The 12,584-nt window shown below is 38.5% G+C and overlaps 1 protein-coding gene across 9 annotated transcripts in view; it reads left to right on the top strand.

The window, feature by feature from the left end:
* CPQ (carboxypeptidase Q) overlaps positions 1-12,584 on the top strand; it is a 500,068-nt gene that overhangs the window by 105,756 nt on the left and 381,728 nt on the right. For all 9 annotated transcript variants that reach the window (XM_082364351.1, XM_082364352.1, XM_082364348.1 and 6 more), the window contains exon 2: positions 6,636-7,102. In XM_082364351.1, coding sequence (XP_082220477.1) covers positions 6,670-7,102 — 433 coding nt within the window. In that variant the 5' untranslated portion in view covers positions 6,636-6,669. The remainder of the gene's footprint in view (positions 1-6,635; positions 7,103-12,584) is intronic.

Here is a 12,584-nt window from a genome sequence, read left to right as displayed (position 1 = left end):
TCTCTCAGCTTTTGCTTGTCTGTAAAGGTTTCAATTTCTCCATCAAATCTGAATGAGATCCTTGCTGGGTAGAGTAATCTTGGTTGTAGGTTTTTGTCCTTCATCACTTTAAGTATATCCTGCCACTCCCTTCTGGCTTGCAGAGTTTCTGCTGAAAGATCAGCTGTTAACCTTATGGGGATTCCCTTGTGTGTTATTTGTTGTTTTTCCCTTGTTGCTTTTAATATGTTTTCTTTATATTTAATTTTTGACAGTTTGATTAATATGTGTCTTGGCGTGTTTCTCCTTGGGTTTATCCTGTATGGGACTCTCTGTGCTTCCAGGACTTGATTAACTATTTCCTTTCCCATATTAGGGAAGTTTTCAACTATAATCTCTTCAGATATTTTCTCAGTCCCTTTCTTTTTCTCTTCTTCTTCTGGCACCCCTATAATTCGAATGTTGGTGCGTTTAATGTTGTCCCAGAGGTCTCTGAGACTGTCCTCAGTTCTTTTCATTCTTTTTTCTTTATCCTGCTCTGCAGTAGTTATTTCCACCATTTTATCTTCCATGTCATTTATCCGTTCTTCTGCCTCAGTTATTCTGCTTTTGATCCCATCTAGAGTATTTTTCATTTCATTTATTGTGTTTTTCATCGTTGCTTGGTTCCTCTTTAGTTCTTCTACGTCCTTGTTAAATGTTTCTTGCATTTTGTCTATTCTATTTCCAAGATTTTTGATCATCTTTACTATCATTATTCTGAATTCTTTTTCAGGTAGACTGCCTATTTCCTCTTCATTTGTTAGGTCTGGTGTGTTTTGACCCTGCTCCTTCATCTGCTGTGTTTTTCTGTCTTCTCATTTTGCTTATCTTACTGTGTTTGGAGTCTCCTTTTCACAGGCTGCAGGTTCGTAGTTCCCGTTGTTTTTGGTATCTGTCCCCAGTGGCTAGGGTTGGTTCAGTGGGTTGTGTAGGCTTCCTGGTGGAGGGGACTAGTGCCTGTGTTCTGGTGAATGAGGCTGGATCTTATCTTTCTGGTGGGCACGTCCACGTCTGGTGGTGTGTTTTGGGGTGTCTGTGGCCTTATTATGATTTTAGGCAGCCTCTCTGCTAATGGATGGGGATGTGTTCCAGTCTTGCAAGTTGTTTGGCATAGGGTGTCCAGCACTCTAGCTTGCTGGTCGTTGAGTGAAGCTGGGTCTTGATGTTGAGATGGAGATCTCTGAGAGATTTTTGCCATTTGGTATTACATGGAGCTGGGAGGTCTCTTGTGGACCAGTGTCCTGAAGTGGGCTCTCCCACCTGATGCCTGGCTGGAGCACCAAGAGCCTTTCATCCACACGGCTCAGAGTAAAAGGGAGAAAAAATAGAAAGAAAGAAAGCAAGAGGATAAAATAAAATAAAACAAAGTAAAATAAAGCTATTGTAATAAAAAAGAAGAAAAAAAATTATTAAGAAAAAATTTATTAAGAAAAATTTTTTTTAATTTTTAAAAATAAATTTATTAATTTTTATAATGAAAATAAGAAAAAAATTAAGAAAAAAATTTTTTTTAATTTTTTAAAGTAACAAATAAGAAAAATATTACTAAGAAAAAAATTTTTTAAGTAAAAACAAAACAAAACAAAAAAAAACGGACGGACCGAACCCTAGGACAAATGGTGAAAGCAAAGTTATACAGACAAAATCTCACCCAGAAGCATACACATATACACTCACAAAAAAAGGAAAAGGGGAAAAACTAATATATCCTGCTCCCCAAGGTCCACCTCCTGAATTTGGGATGATTCGTTGTCTATTCAGGTATTCAACAGATGCAGGTACATCAGGTTGTTTGTGGAGCTTTAATCCGCTGCTTCTGAGGCTGCTGGGAGAAATTTCCCTTTCTCTTCTTTGTTTGTACAGCTCCCGGGGTTCAGCTTTGGATTTGGACCTGCCTCTGCGTGTAGGTCGCCTGAGGGCGTCTGTTCTTCGCTCACACAGGACGGGGTTAAAGGAGCAGCTGCTTCGGGGGCTCTGGCTCACTCAGGCTGGGGGGAGGGAGGGGTACGGATGCGGGGCGAGCCTGCGGTGGCAGAGGCCAGCGTGACGTTGCAGCAGCCTGAGGCGTGCCGTGTGTTCTCCCGGGAAAGTTGTCCCTGGATCACGGGACCTTGGCAGTGGCGGGCTGCACAGGCTCCCGGGAGGGGAGGTGTGGATAGTGACCTGTGCTCGCACACAGGCTTCTTGGTGGCAGCAGCAGCAGCCTTAGCGTCTCATGCCCGTCTCTGGGGTCCGCGCTGATAGCTGCGGCTCGCGCCCGTCTCTGGAGTTCGTTTAGGCGGCGCTCTGAATCCCCTCTCCTTGCGCACCACGAAACAAAAAGGCAAGAAAAAGTCTCTTGCCTCTTCGGCAGCTGCAGACTTTTTCCCGGACTCCCTCCTGGCTAGCTGTGGTGCGCTAATCCCTTCAGGCTGTGTTCACGCAGCCAACCGCAGTCGTCTCCCTGCGATCCGACCGAAGCCCGAGGCTCAGCTCCCAGCCCCCCCACCACCGCCCCAGTGGGTGAGCAGACAAGCCTCTTGGGCTGGTGAGTGCTGCTCGGCACCGAGCCTCTGTGCGGGAATCTCTCCGCTTTGCCCTCCGCACCCCTGTGGCTGCGCTGTCCTCCGCGGCTCCGAAGCTTCCCCCCTCCGCCACCTGCAGTCTCTGCCCGCGAAGGGGCTTCCTAGTGTGTGGAAACCTTTCCTCCTTCACAGCTCCCTCCCACTGGTGCGGGTCCCGTCCCTATTCTTTTGTCTCTGTTATTTCTTTTTTCTTTTGCCCTACCCACGTACGTGGGGAGTTTCTTGCCTTTTGGGAGGTCTGACGTCTTCTGCCAGCGTTCAGTGGGTGTTCTGTAGGAGCAGTTCCACGTGTAGACGTATTTCTAATGTATCTGTGGGAAGGAAGGTGATCTCCGCGTCTTACTCTTCCGCCATCTTGCCCAGACCCCCCTGTGTTTTTAAATTACATATTATGTTTTGTTTTTTTCTTGAGTGGAATTTGATATAGCAATATCTTGTTTCATTTTTATTACCTCCTCAAATATAGACTGTTAGTTATAATTATTATTTTCTACTATTTATTACTGAAAACACATCTTAGTTGGACTAATATACCTTTCTAAAAATAATAATAATAAAAAAATGTTCTTGTAGTGCTCCATTGGAGAGATATATCATTATGCATTCTAGCCAAGAATTACATAGGTAATTTTGAGATTATATTCCAGAGAAAACTAGGTTTAGAGTCAACTAACATGTGTTTAGTGTTTACTTGTGTCACGTGTTCTAGGTGATTTCTCATGTAATGCATTGTTTTGTGCGTTTGATCTTAGTAAACTTTATACTCAGGGAAAAACTGATCCATTGAAAGGTAACAAATCATCACCTTTTAAATTAACCTACTTTAAAAAATAAGCACTTATTGCATTTGTGGGATTTGAAGAAACAGTGTAGTTAAGATACTCAGAACAACACTCGCAGATACCGAATTCTGTTTTAAAATAATTATATCATTTTTTAGTGTCAAAATTAATTTAACTGACCATGTTAAGAAGCATTAAATATTATTATCAAAATGATGTGTTATGTGTTAATTCAATTGACATACATGCAAAAAGATGTAAAGATGATAGACTCAGGCACTGTTATTTTCTGGACATATCTTTTAACCAGGATGTGACGTACAGATGATGTTCTAGTGGCGCTCTGAGGGATACCATTCACTCTTTTCTGCCTGCAGAGCCATTTCTTGAGCCTGTCCTGAGATGTTATGTCTTCTCTATAGCTTTTCATGATCCCCTTTGTTCTTCTCTTTGTTCCGATGCTACTCTGTATACATATATTTTATTCTAGGTATTCGCTTCTCAGACTGTATTTGGGTATCCTTCATTGAATTTCTATTATATGTAAATGCATATAGTTTCCTAGAAGAAAACTATTCTTAATCTTTTAGAAAGTATGTGTTAGCTGGTCCACTTACCTTGTTAATTGTAGTTGCTGGTTTGTCTGCTGCCTGGGAATCACAACGCAGGCCTTGATTAACTTTCTGCGAAACAAGGATATGGACTAGGGATCCCTAAGCTCTCCTGTATCTCTACAATGTTGTCATAATATGATTCTAATCCATCACTAGAAATGTATTATGAAATCGTTGATTAATGTTTGCAGAAGACTTAGAGAACTTTTAATGAGAAGTAGATACTTGTGTTTAGTGTCAATTAATAGATGGCTTATTAACCTTTTTTTCTTTTTTTGCCCCAAGAACATTTTCCCAAATATATTTGAAAAATGTACTTTCAAGAATAAATTGCAATCTGGTGAAATATTTTGATTGCTTAATAAAATTTAGCTTTTAAAACAAGCATCAGTATAGTGACTGTAGAAACGAAAAATCTATGCATTGACCCTTGAACAAGGAGGGGTATTGGTTCCAGGATCCTCTGTGGATGCTGAAGTCCCATAGTCAGCGCTCCATATCCGGTTCTGCATCCACGGATTCAGCCAACCTCGGATCTTGTAGTACTGTAGTATTTATGGGAAAAAAACCTGTGTAGAAGTGGACCTGGGAAGTTCAGACCTGTGTCACTCAAGGGTCAACTGTAGTTATAATAAAAAAGAAAGCAGCAGCAAGGTATAGTTTTTATAGTTTTTCAAAATACTTTAAATATGATCGCAAGTTTTACATTCCTACAGCTTCTTTGTGAAAGAGGCAAGATAAGTACTCTTATACTCTACGGAGGTGAAACCTAGAGAGATTAAATGCTTATTCATTCCTTCTTAAAAAGGTATAGAGTGCCTATATATGGGTACAATGATGAATAATTTACCCTATTTGACTTTGAGAGCAGGAGAGACAGATTTATAAACAAATATATTTGTTGATAATATAGTTAATTATGGTAGAAACACAGAAAATGGTGCACGTACCTCTGGGGTATTGTTTGGTGAGGCTTCACAGAAGAGGTGATTTTTAATGCATTCTCATTATAGACGTTTGCCAGGGTGAAGAGAAGGGCCTTGCAATAAAAGGGAATGAACATATGTAGAGACCCAGAGTTATAAAAGGGCCTGGGTATTTGAAGAACAGGGTCCAGTTCAGTGCAGCTAGAACATTACTGTCCAATATAAATATAAATATTATGTAAGTTAAAAATTTCTAATAGCTATATTAAAAAGTAAAAAGAAATAGGTGAGATTAATAATAATATATTTTATTTAATCCAATATATCTGAAATATTTGTTTTTTTTTATACTTAAGTATGAAGTAGTTGATTTTAAAGATCAAATCAGGTGTGTATTTTACATGTACAAAACATCTCAATTTGGACTAGCCACATTTCAAGTGCTATGTATGTGTGCCTGTGAGAGAGAGAGAAAGGGAGAGAGAGGGAGAGAGAGAAGAAATGAGAATGAGAATGAATATGTGTTCACTCTAGACGGGCAGGTGGAGAGATGAGGTTGAAGTGGCTGTTGGAAACACATTTTGAAAGGCCTTGTATGCTGCCTGAATTTGGAGTTTATACTTATAATATAGTAGTTTATGACCGTGCTTCTCAAATTATCTGTGGTGAAGGACCAGATTTTTAAACTTAGAATTTGTTGCAGACTGATACTTTTGAAAAATATAATAGTGAAGTAGAAAAGTAAAATGAAGCATCAGTTTTTAGTCATTAGATTTGACAAATGTATAGTTGTTCTATCAGTTATCTATAAAGGTGTCTAAGCCAGTGCTATTCAACAGAACTTTCTATATGATAGAAATGTTCTTTCTGTGCTGCCCAATACAACAGCCACTAGCTCATGTGGCTATTGAGCATTTGAAATGCAGTTAGTATGGCTGAGAAGCTGATTATTTAATTTAATTGTAATAACCACATTGGACTGTTGGCTACTGTGTTGCACATTACTGAATATGTTTACTCTTAATCTTTGTGTTTGTCTTTCGTAGACTAGTGAAAAACAATCGTGGACTGGCATGGGTCCACAAACATACTTTTAGCACTGTTTACAACGTGGTCTCTAGAGCTGGAAAGCCTTTGTGTGTCTTTGGCAAGTTACTTAATCTCTTGCTACCCCAGGATCCTCAGTTCTAAAATGAAGGCAATAATAAGAAACTGTTTCATAGAACTGTTGTGAGGATTAAATGTGGAAGGGGTGGGGTTAGGGAGAGCATCAAGAAGAGGTGACGTCTCTGAAAGGGCCTCGAAGGATAAGTTCAATAGGCAAACAGGAGAGAAGCATATCAGGTAGAGGGAACTCTGAAACACATTTGGATCATACTGTGTTTACAAGAAGGGGTAGCAGATAACACTGCCCTAGCCCTATCACTGCTACCTCTATTTCTTCCTCTCTTTCGTAGTTATCTTCTTATTTTAATCTTTTATCATATTTTAAACTGATTGCTAGGTAACATGTGATTTTGTGGTTTTAATACATGCTACCTTGTCAATAAGGCCAATCATTGCCTCTTTTTTTCTTCATTCCTGGGAGTTATGGTGCCTGAATTTGATGGTAGAAATTGGGCAACAGTTGAGAAGGGAAGGGGAATCCTGTTTGAAAAGCAGTCCCTGGGTTACGGGCAGATGGCTGTGAGATTCTTTTCCCTTAACACATATTTCTTACTTACCTAGATTATTTTAGGAAGAAAACAGACTGGGAAAAAAAATGAAGTTCCATGTCTTCGTATTTGTTGGTGTTGTTCACCTTTTATCCCTGAACTCTGGGAAAGCTGTATATGGGAATGGCATCTCTCAGAGGACTTTTCAAGAAATAAAAGAAGAAATAGCCTGCTATGGAGATGTTGCGAAAGCAATCATCAACCTTGCTGTTTACGGTAAAGCCCAGAACAGATCCTATGAGCGACTGGCACTTCTGGTTGATACTGTTGGACCCAGACTCAGTGGTTCCAAGAGCCTAGAAAAAGCCATACAAATCATGCACCAAAACCTGCAGGAAGATGGGCTGGAGAATGTCCACCTGGAGCCTGTCAAAATACCCCACTGGGAAAGGGGAGAAGAATCTGCTGTGATGCTGGAGCCGAGAATTCACAAGATGGCAGTTTTGGGTCTTGGCGGCAGCATTGGGACGCCCCCAGAAGGTATTATTTGCCTTTTCAAGTCAATTTGCTGTGTTCTTTATTAAAACTAATGCCATGTGACATAACTGATTATAGTGTGCATGATTCATATTATAATTGGGTGATAAAAAGGAAGATATAATCATTTTGCATTCCATTGGCTTGAGTTCTTTACTCTTATACTCCTTTTTTCTTCCTTTTTTTCCTCTCTTTCTTTTCTGAAAGTGTCACTTTTTAAAATGAAGCATCTACAGCTATTGGTCCATGATACTTATGAACTGTATCACTTAATAATTTCTATCTAGTATAACATTAGTATCATTCTGTAGAAAATTGAGATATATGTAAATAGGTTATAAAAACTATGACTTCTTCCAAGTGGCCTCAGTGTACAGAATTTCTTAGAATTAATGAAATATGGGACAAAGCCTTGCACATTGAATTGATTTGAGGTAATTATTCTTACAGAACCTGAGGTCTCTAATGCAAGGGGTTGTCTAGGGTGGAGTTCTATCTTTACTTATCAGCACTCTGGCTCAGCCTCATCAGACAATGTAAATGCTTAGATGAGGGATATAAAACCAGTCAACAGTGAGCTATCAGTTGGTATTGGACTATTCATGGACTATGCATGTATTCACGGACTATATTCCTATGGCAAAGGAACTACAGTTGGTCCTTGAACAACACGAGAGTTGGGGCACCAACCCTCCACGCAGTTGAAAATCTGTGTATAACTTACAGTCAGCCTTCCATATATACTGTTTGCTTCTTCTGTATCTGTGAGTTTCTGCATCTGCGTATTCACTAGCCGTAGATCATGTAGTACTGTTGTATTTACTGTTGAAAAAAAATCCATGTGTAAGTGGACCTGTGCAGTTAAAACCTGCATTGTTCAAGGGTCAACTTTAGTTTATAAAAAAAAAAGCTAGTTGAGCTTCTCTAAAAAGTTTATAGAAACTTTTGGCCTTCTCTAATGCCAAGAGACACACCCAGTAGAGAAGCAGATGGTCAGCTTTTTAAAAACATCTTTATTGAGATATCGGGACTTCTCTGGGGGTCCAGTGGTTAAGACTCTGCCCTTCCACTGCAGGGGGTATGGAAGAGTTCCATCCCTGGTCAGGGAACTAAGATCCCGCATGCCTCGCGACCCAGCCAAAAAAACCCAAAAAAACAAAGAGCAAACCACTTTATTGAGATATAATTCACATACCATAATATTCACCCATTTGAAATGTGCACGTCAGTGGTTTTTAATATATTCACAGAATTGTGCAACCACCACCACTATCTAATCAGACAACATTTCATCACCCCCAAAAGAAACTTTATATTCATTAGCAGTCATGCTCCATCCCTTTCCTACCACCCTCCTAAGCCCTAGGTAGCCACTAATTTGCTTTCTGTCTTTATGGATTTGCCTATTCTGGATATTTCACATGAATGAAATAATACACTATACTTTCTTTTGTGACTGGCTTCTTTCATGTAGCAGGTATTCCAGGTTCATCCATGTTGTAGCATGTATCAGTGCTTAATTCATTTTTATTGTTGAAAAATTTCCCATTTTACAGATATACCGTATTTTATTTATCCATTGATCAGTTGATGAACATTTGTTTTTTTCCCCACCTTTCGGCTATTATGAATAATGCTTCTATAAACATTCATGCATAAGTCTTTGTATGTACATATATTTTCATTTCCCTTGGGTATATACCAAGGAGTGGAATTGCTTGGTTATGTAATAACTCTATGTTTAACTTTCAGAGGAACTGCCAAACTGTTTTCCAAAGTGACTGCACCATTGTACATTTTCACTGACGTTTTCTAATTTTTACACATACTTGTTAACACTTGTTATCTGTCTTTTTGGTTACAGCTGCCCTAGTGGGTATGACGTGATATTCATTGTGGTTTTTATTTGCACTTCTCTAATGACTAATGATGTTGAGCATCCTTCCATGTTCTTATTTGCCATTTGTGTATCTTTTTCAGAGAAATGTATACTCAAATCCTTTGGCTGGTTTTTAATTGTGCTATTTGAATTTTTATTATTGAATTGTAAAAGCTCTTCATGTATTCTGGTTGCAAGTCTCTTATCAGTGTAATTTACTAAGGTTCTTTTCCATTCTATGGATTTTTTTTTTAAACTTTCTCGATGGTAGTATTTGCTGCAGAAACGCCTTTAATTTTGAATTAGCACAATTTATCTAATTTTTTTTTTCTGTTGCTTGTGCTTTTGGTGTTATATCTAAGAAACCATTGCCTAAACCAAGGTCACAAAGATTTATTCCTAAGAGTTTTATTTATTCTTCTAAGAGTTTTATAATTTTAGCTCTTACCTTTAGGTCTGTGAGTTAATTTTAGGTGTGAGGTAGGAGTCCAACTTTTTTCTTTTGCTGTGGTCATTCAGTTGTCTCAGCATCATTTGTTGAAAAGACTATTCTTTCCCCATTGAACTGGATGTAATTCATTAATTGATTTTCAGATGTTAAAACCAACCTTGCATTCCTGGGATAAATCCCATTTGGTTATGATGTATAATCTTTTTTTATATGTTACTGAATTCAGTTTACTAGTGTTTTGTTGAGCAGTTTTACATGTATATTCATAAGGGATATTGGCCTGTAGTTTTATTTTCTTTGTGTGATGTCTGTCTGGTTTGTTATCAGGGTAATTCTGGCCTCAAAGAATAAGTTGAAAAGTATTACGTTGTCTTCTGTTTTTCAGAAGAGTTTGTGAAAGATTGGTATTAATTCTTTAAGTTTTTGGTAGCATTCACTAGTGAAGCCATCTGGTTCTGGGATTTTCTTTGTGGGAAGATTGTTAATTATTACTTCAATATTTTTCCTTGGTATAGATCTATTCAGATTTTCTATTTGTTTTTGAGTCAGTTTTAGTAGTTTGTGTCTTTCTAGGAATTTATTAATTTTATATAAATTATGCAATTTTTTTGGCATACAATTATTTATAGTATTCACTTACAATTATTTTTATTTTTGTGAAGGTAAGGATTCAAATTATTGTTTGGTGTCATTTGCTTTCTGCCTGAAGAACTCTCTTTAGTTTCTTTGTTTTTCAAAGCCAGTCCGCTAGCAGAGAATTCTCTAAGCTTTCATCCATATTTAGTTCTTGATTTAATCTTCATTTTTGGAACACAGTTTTACTGGATATAAGGTTCTTGATTCACAGCTTTTTACTTCCAACACATTGAATTTGTCATTCCATTGTCCCCTGGCTTCCATTGTTTCTGATGAGAAGTTAGCTGTTAATATTACTGGAATTCCCCTGTACAGGCATACCTTGGAGATATTTGGTTTGGTTCCAGATCACTGTAATACAGTGAATATTGCAGTAAAGTGAGTCACATGAATTTTTTGGTTTCCTAGTGCTTAGAGAAGTTATGTTTGCACTATACCATAGTCTATTAAGTGTGTAATAGCAGTATGTCTAAAACAATATACATACCTTAATTAAAAAATAATGTTGTTGGGAAAACGACACCAATAGACTTTCTCAACACAGGGTTGCCACAACCTTCAATTTGTAAAAAACACAGTATCTGCAAAGCACAATAAAATGAGGTATGCTCCTTGTGACAAGTCATTTTGCTCTTACTGATATCAAGATTTTTATCTTTACTTTTCGTTTTCAACATTTTAATTTTGACATATGTAGGTGGGAATTTCTTTGCTTTTATCTTGCTTAGAGGTTGTTGAGCTTCATGTATAGATTAATGTTTTTCATCAATTCGGGAAGTTTTCAGCTTTTTTTTACTATGAATATATTTTCTATCCCTTTTTTGTTCTCTTTTCCTTCTGGTACTTCCATTATGAGTATGTTGGTGCACTTAAAGGTGTCCCACGTTTCTCTGAGGCTCTGCTCACTTTTCTCCACTTTTTTTCTGTTCTTCAGATTGCATAATCTGTATCAATCTACCTATTAAGCCTAGCTTAATAATATTTTCCCCTGTGTCAGAATAGCTTATTTTTCAGCCAGTATTTGGTTAGAGGTTGTGCTTAAGCCTCTTGTGCCAGTGAGGCTTCTGCCCTTTGTTGATGGATCTGTGTGCAGCTTGGAAAATGTTTTCAATCTGACCCATGTCCGGTTTTTGATTGTTCCTAAGTAGGACCATGTGGATAGCCTTCCCAACCCCCAGAGTTTATTGTGATCCAGGGAGGGTTTTTCTTGGTCGCTTTTTCCTCCCTGGTTCTTTTTGTTAAACTTCTGATTGTTCTGCCATTTTGCTTGTTGTTAGCAGTATCTTGAAGCTACCAGTACCCCCTAACTTGTTCTCTACCAAGCTCTCCATCGTTTCCAACAACACCCTTAGGCATGGAATTCTCTATGTTCTGTTCCAAATAAAGTCACTACCCTGGTTAAGAACTGCAAAGCTCTTCATCCTCCTGGGTTGCCTCTTCCTTGGGAGTTCCCAGGAGCTAGGCATAGTGATAGTGGCCTGCTTCCCCAGAGTGATATCCCTGGCAGGTGCTAGAAGGGGCTGGTGGTAGCTACTGGTCTTTTCAGCTTGCCTCTCCCAGCATGGGACCTCTGCCTATGAATGTGCTAAGATAGCAGTGATCAGGGTCCCAGTTTTCTCATGGCTATACTTGGGGTAGGGCTTCTACCATACAAGTAGGGGCTGGGTAGAGGAATGGGGACCTAGTCCTCTTGGAGTGGAGTGGCCATAATAGAGTTTCTATAACATGCTGTTGGGGATGGGAGAAGGAAGCAGGTTATGGCCAAATGCTACAGACTCTCATTGTTCTAACTTAGATTTAGTATATTTTCTTGAATGAATGTTTCTCCACTTGCTGTATGCCCTTAGGACAATTTTGAGAGACTGTAAGTGATTTTTAAAAATATTTTTTCCCAGTTAAATGTTTTCTAGGGAGGAAGATCTGCCAAGTTTCTCACTGTACCATTCTGGAAGTACCACTGGGATGGCTAGTTTTGGTCTCTCTGAGGCTGTGTTGAATAGGTGGTAGAGTCCTCTAAGGTGTTAGGGACCCCTCAGCTTGGGTTCTATATTGTCAACCAGGAGTTTGTTTAATTGCTTTCTGTTGTCACTAATCTGTGTTAGACACCAGCATATATACATATTTATTTCCTTTTTAGCCCTCCTAACTATCAATATCTTTAAAGGTCTAGGGGTTTTTGTTTGTTTGTCTTGTTTTGTTTTGATTTTAACAAATGAGAAAACCAGACTACAAGAGATTAGGCAATTTGCCCAGGGTTACGCAACTAGTGAGAGACCAAGTTCAGGTATGAACAACTGCCAAACTCCAGACTTTGTGCTTTTAGTCATTAGACTATATTGCCTCACATACAGATATTTTAATGTTATTTTCATTTATAAGATTTCCCTTTTTATCCATTTGACTGAAGCAGATCTGTCTCAAAAATTGCTGGCACTTATACTGCAGATTATACTGGTATCTGTACCTTTGGACACTTTTTCTCATTTTCCTTTCTTTCGTATCCTCATTTCTTGTTTCTG

The sequence above is a fragment of the Balaenoptera borealis genome (genome assembly GCF_965194805.1).
Source record: "Balaenoptera borealis genome assembly, chromosome: 17".
In the NCBI taxonomy this organism is placed as follows: Eukaryota; Metazoa; Chordata; class Mammalia; order Artiodactyla; family Balaenopteridae; genus Balaenoptera; species Balaenoptera borealis.
Note: the sequence above shows the minus strand (reverse complement) of the source record. Positions and strands in the feature narration are given on the sequence as shown.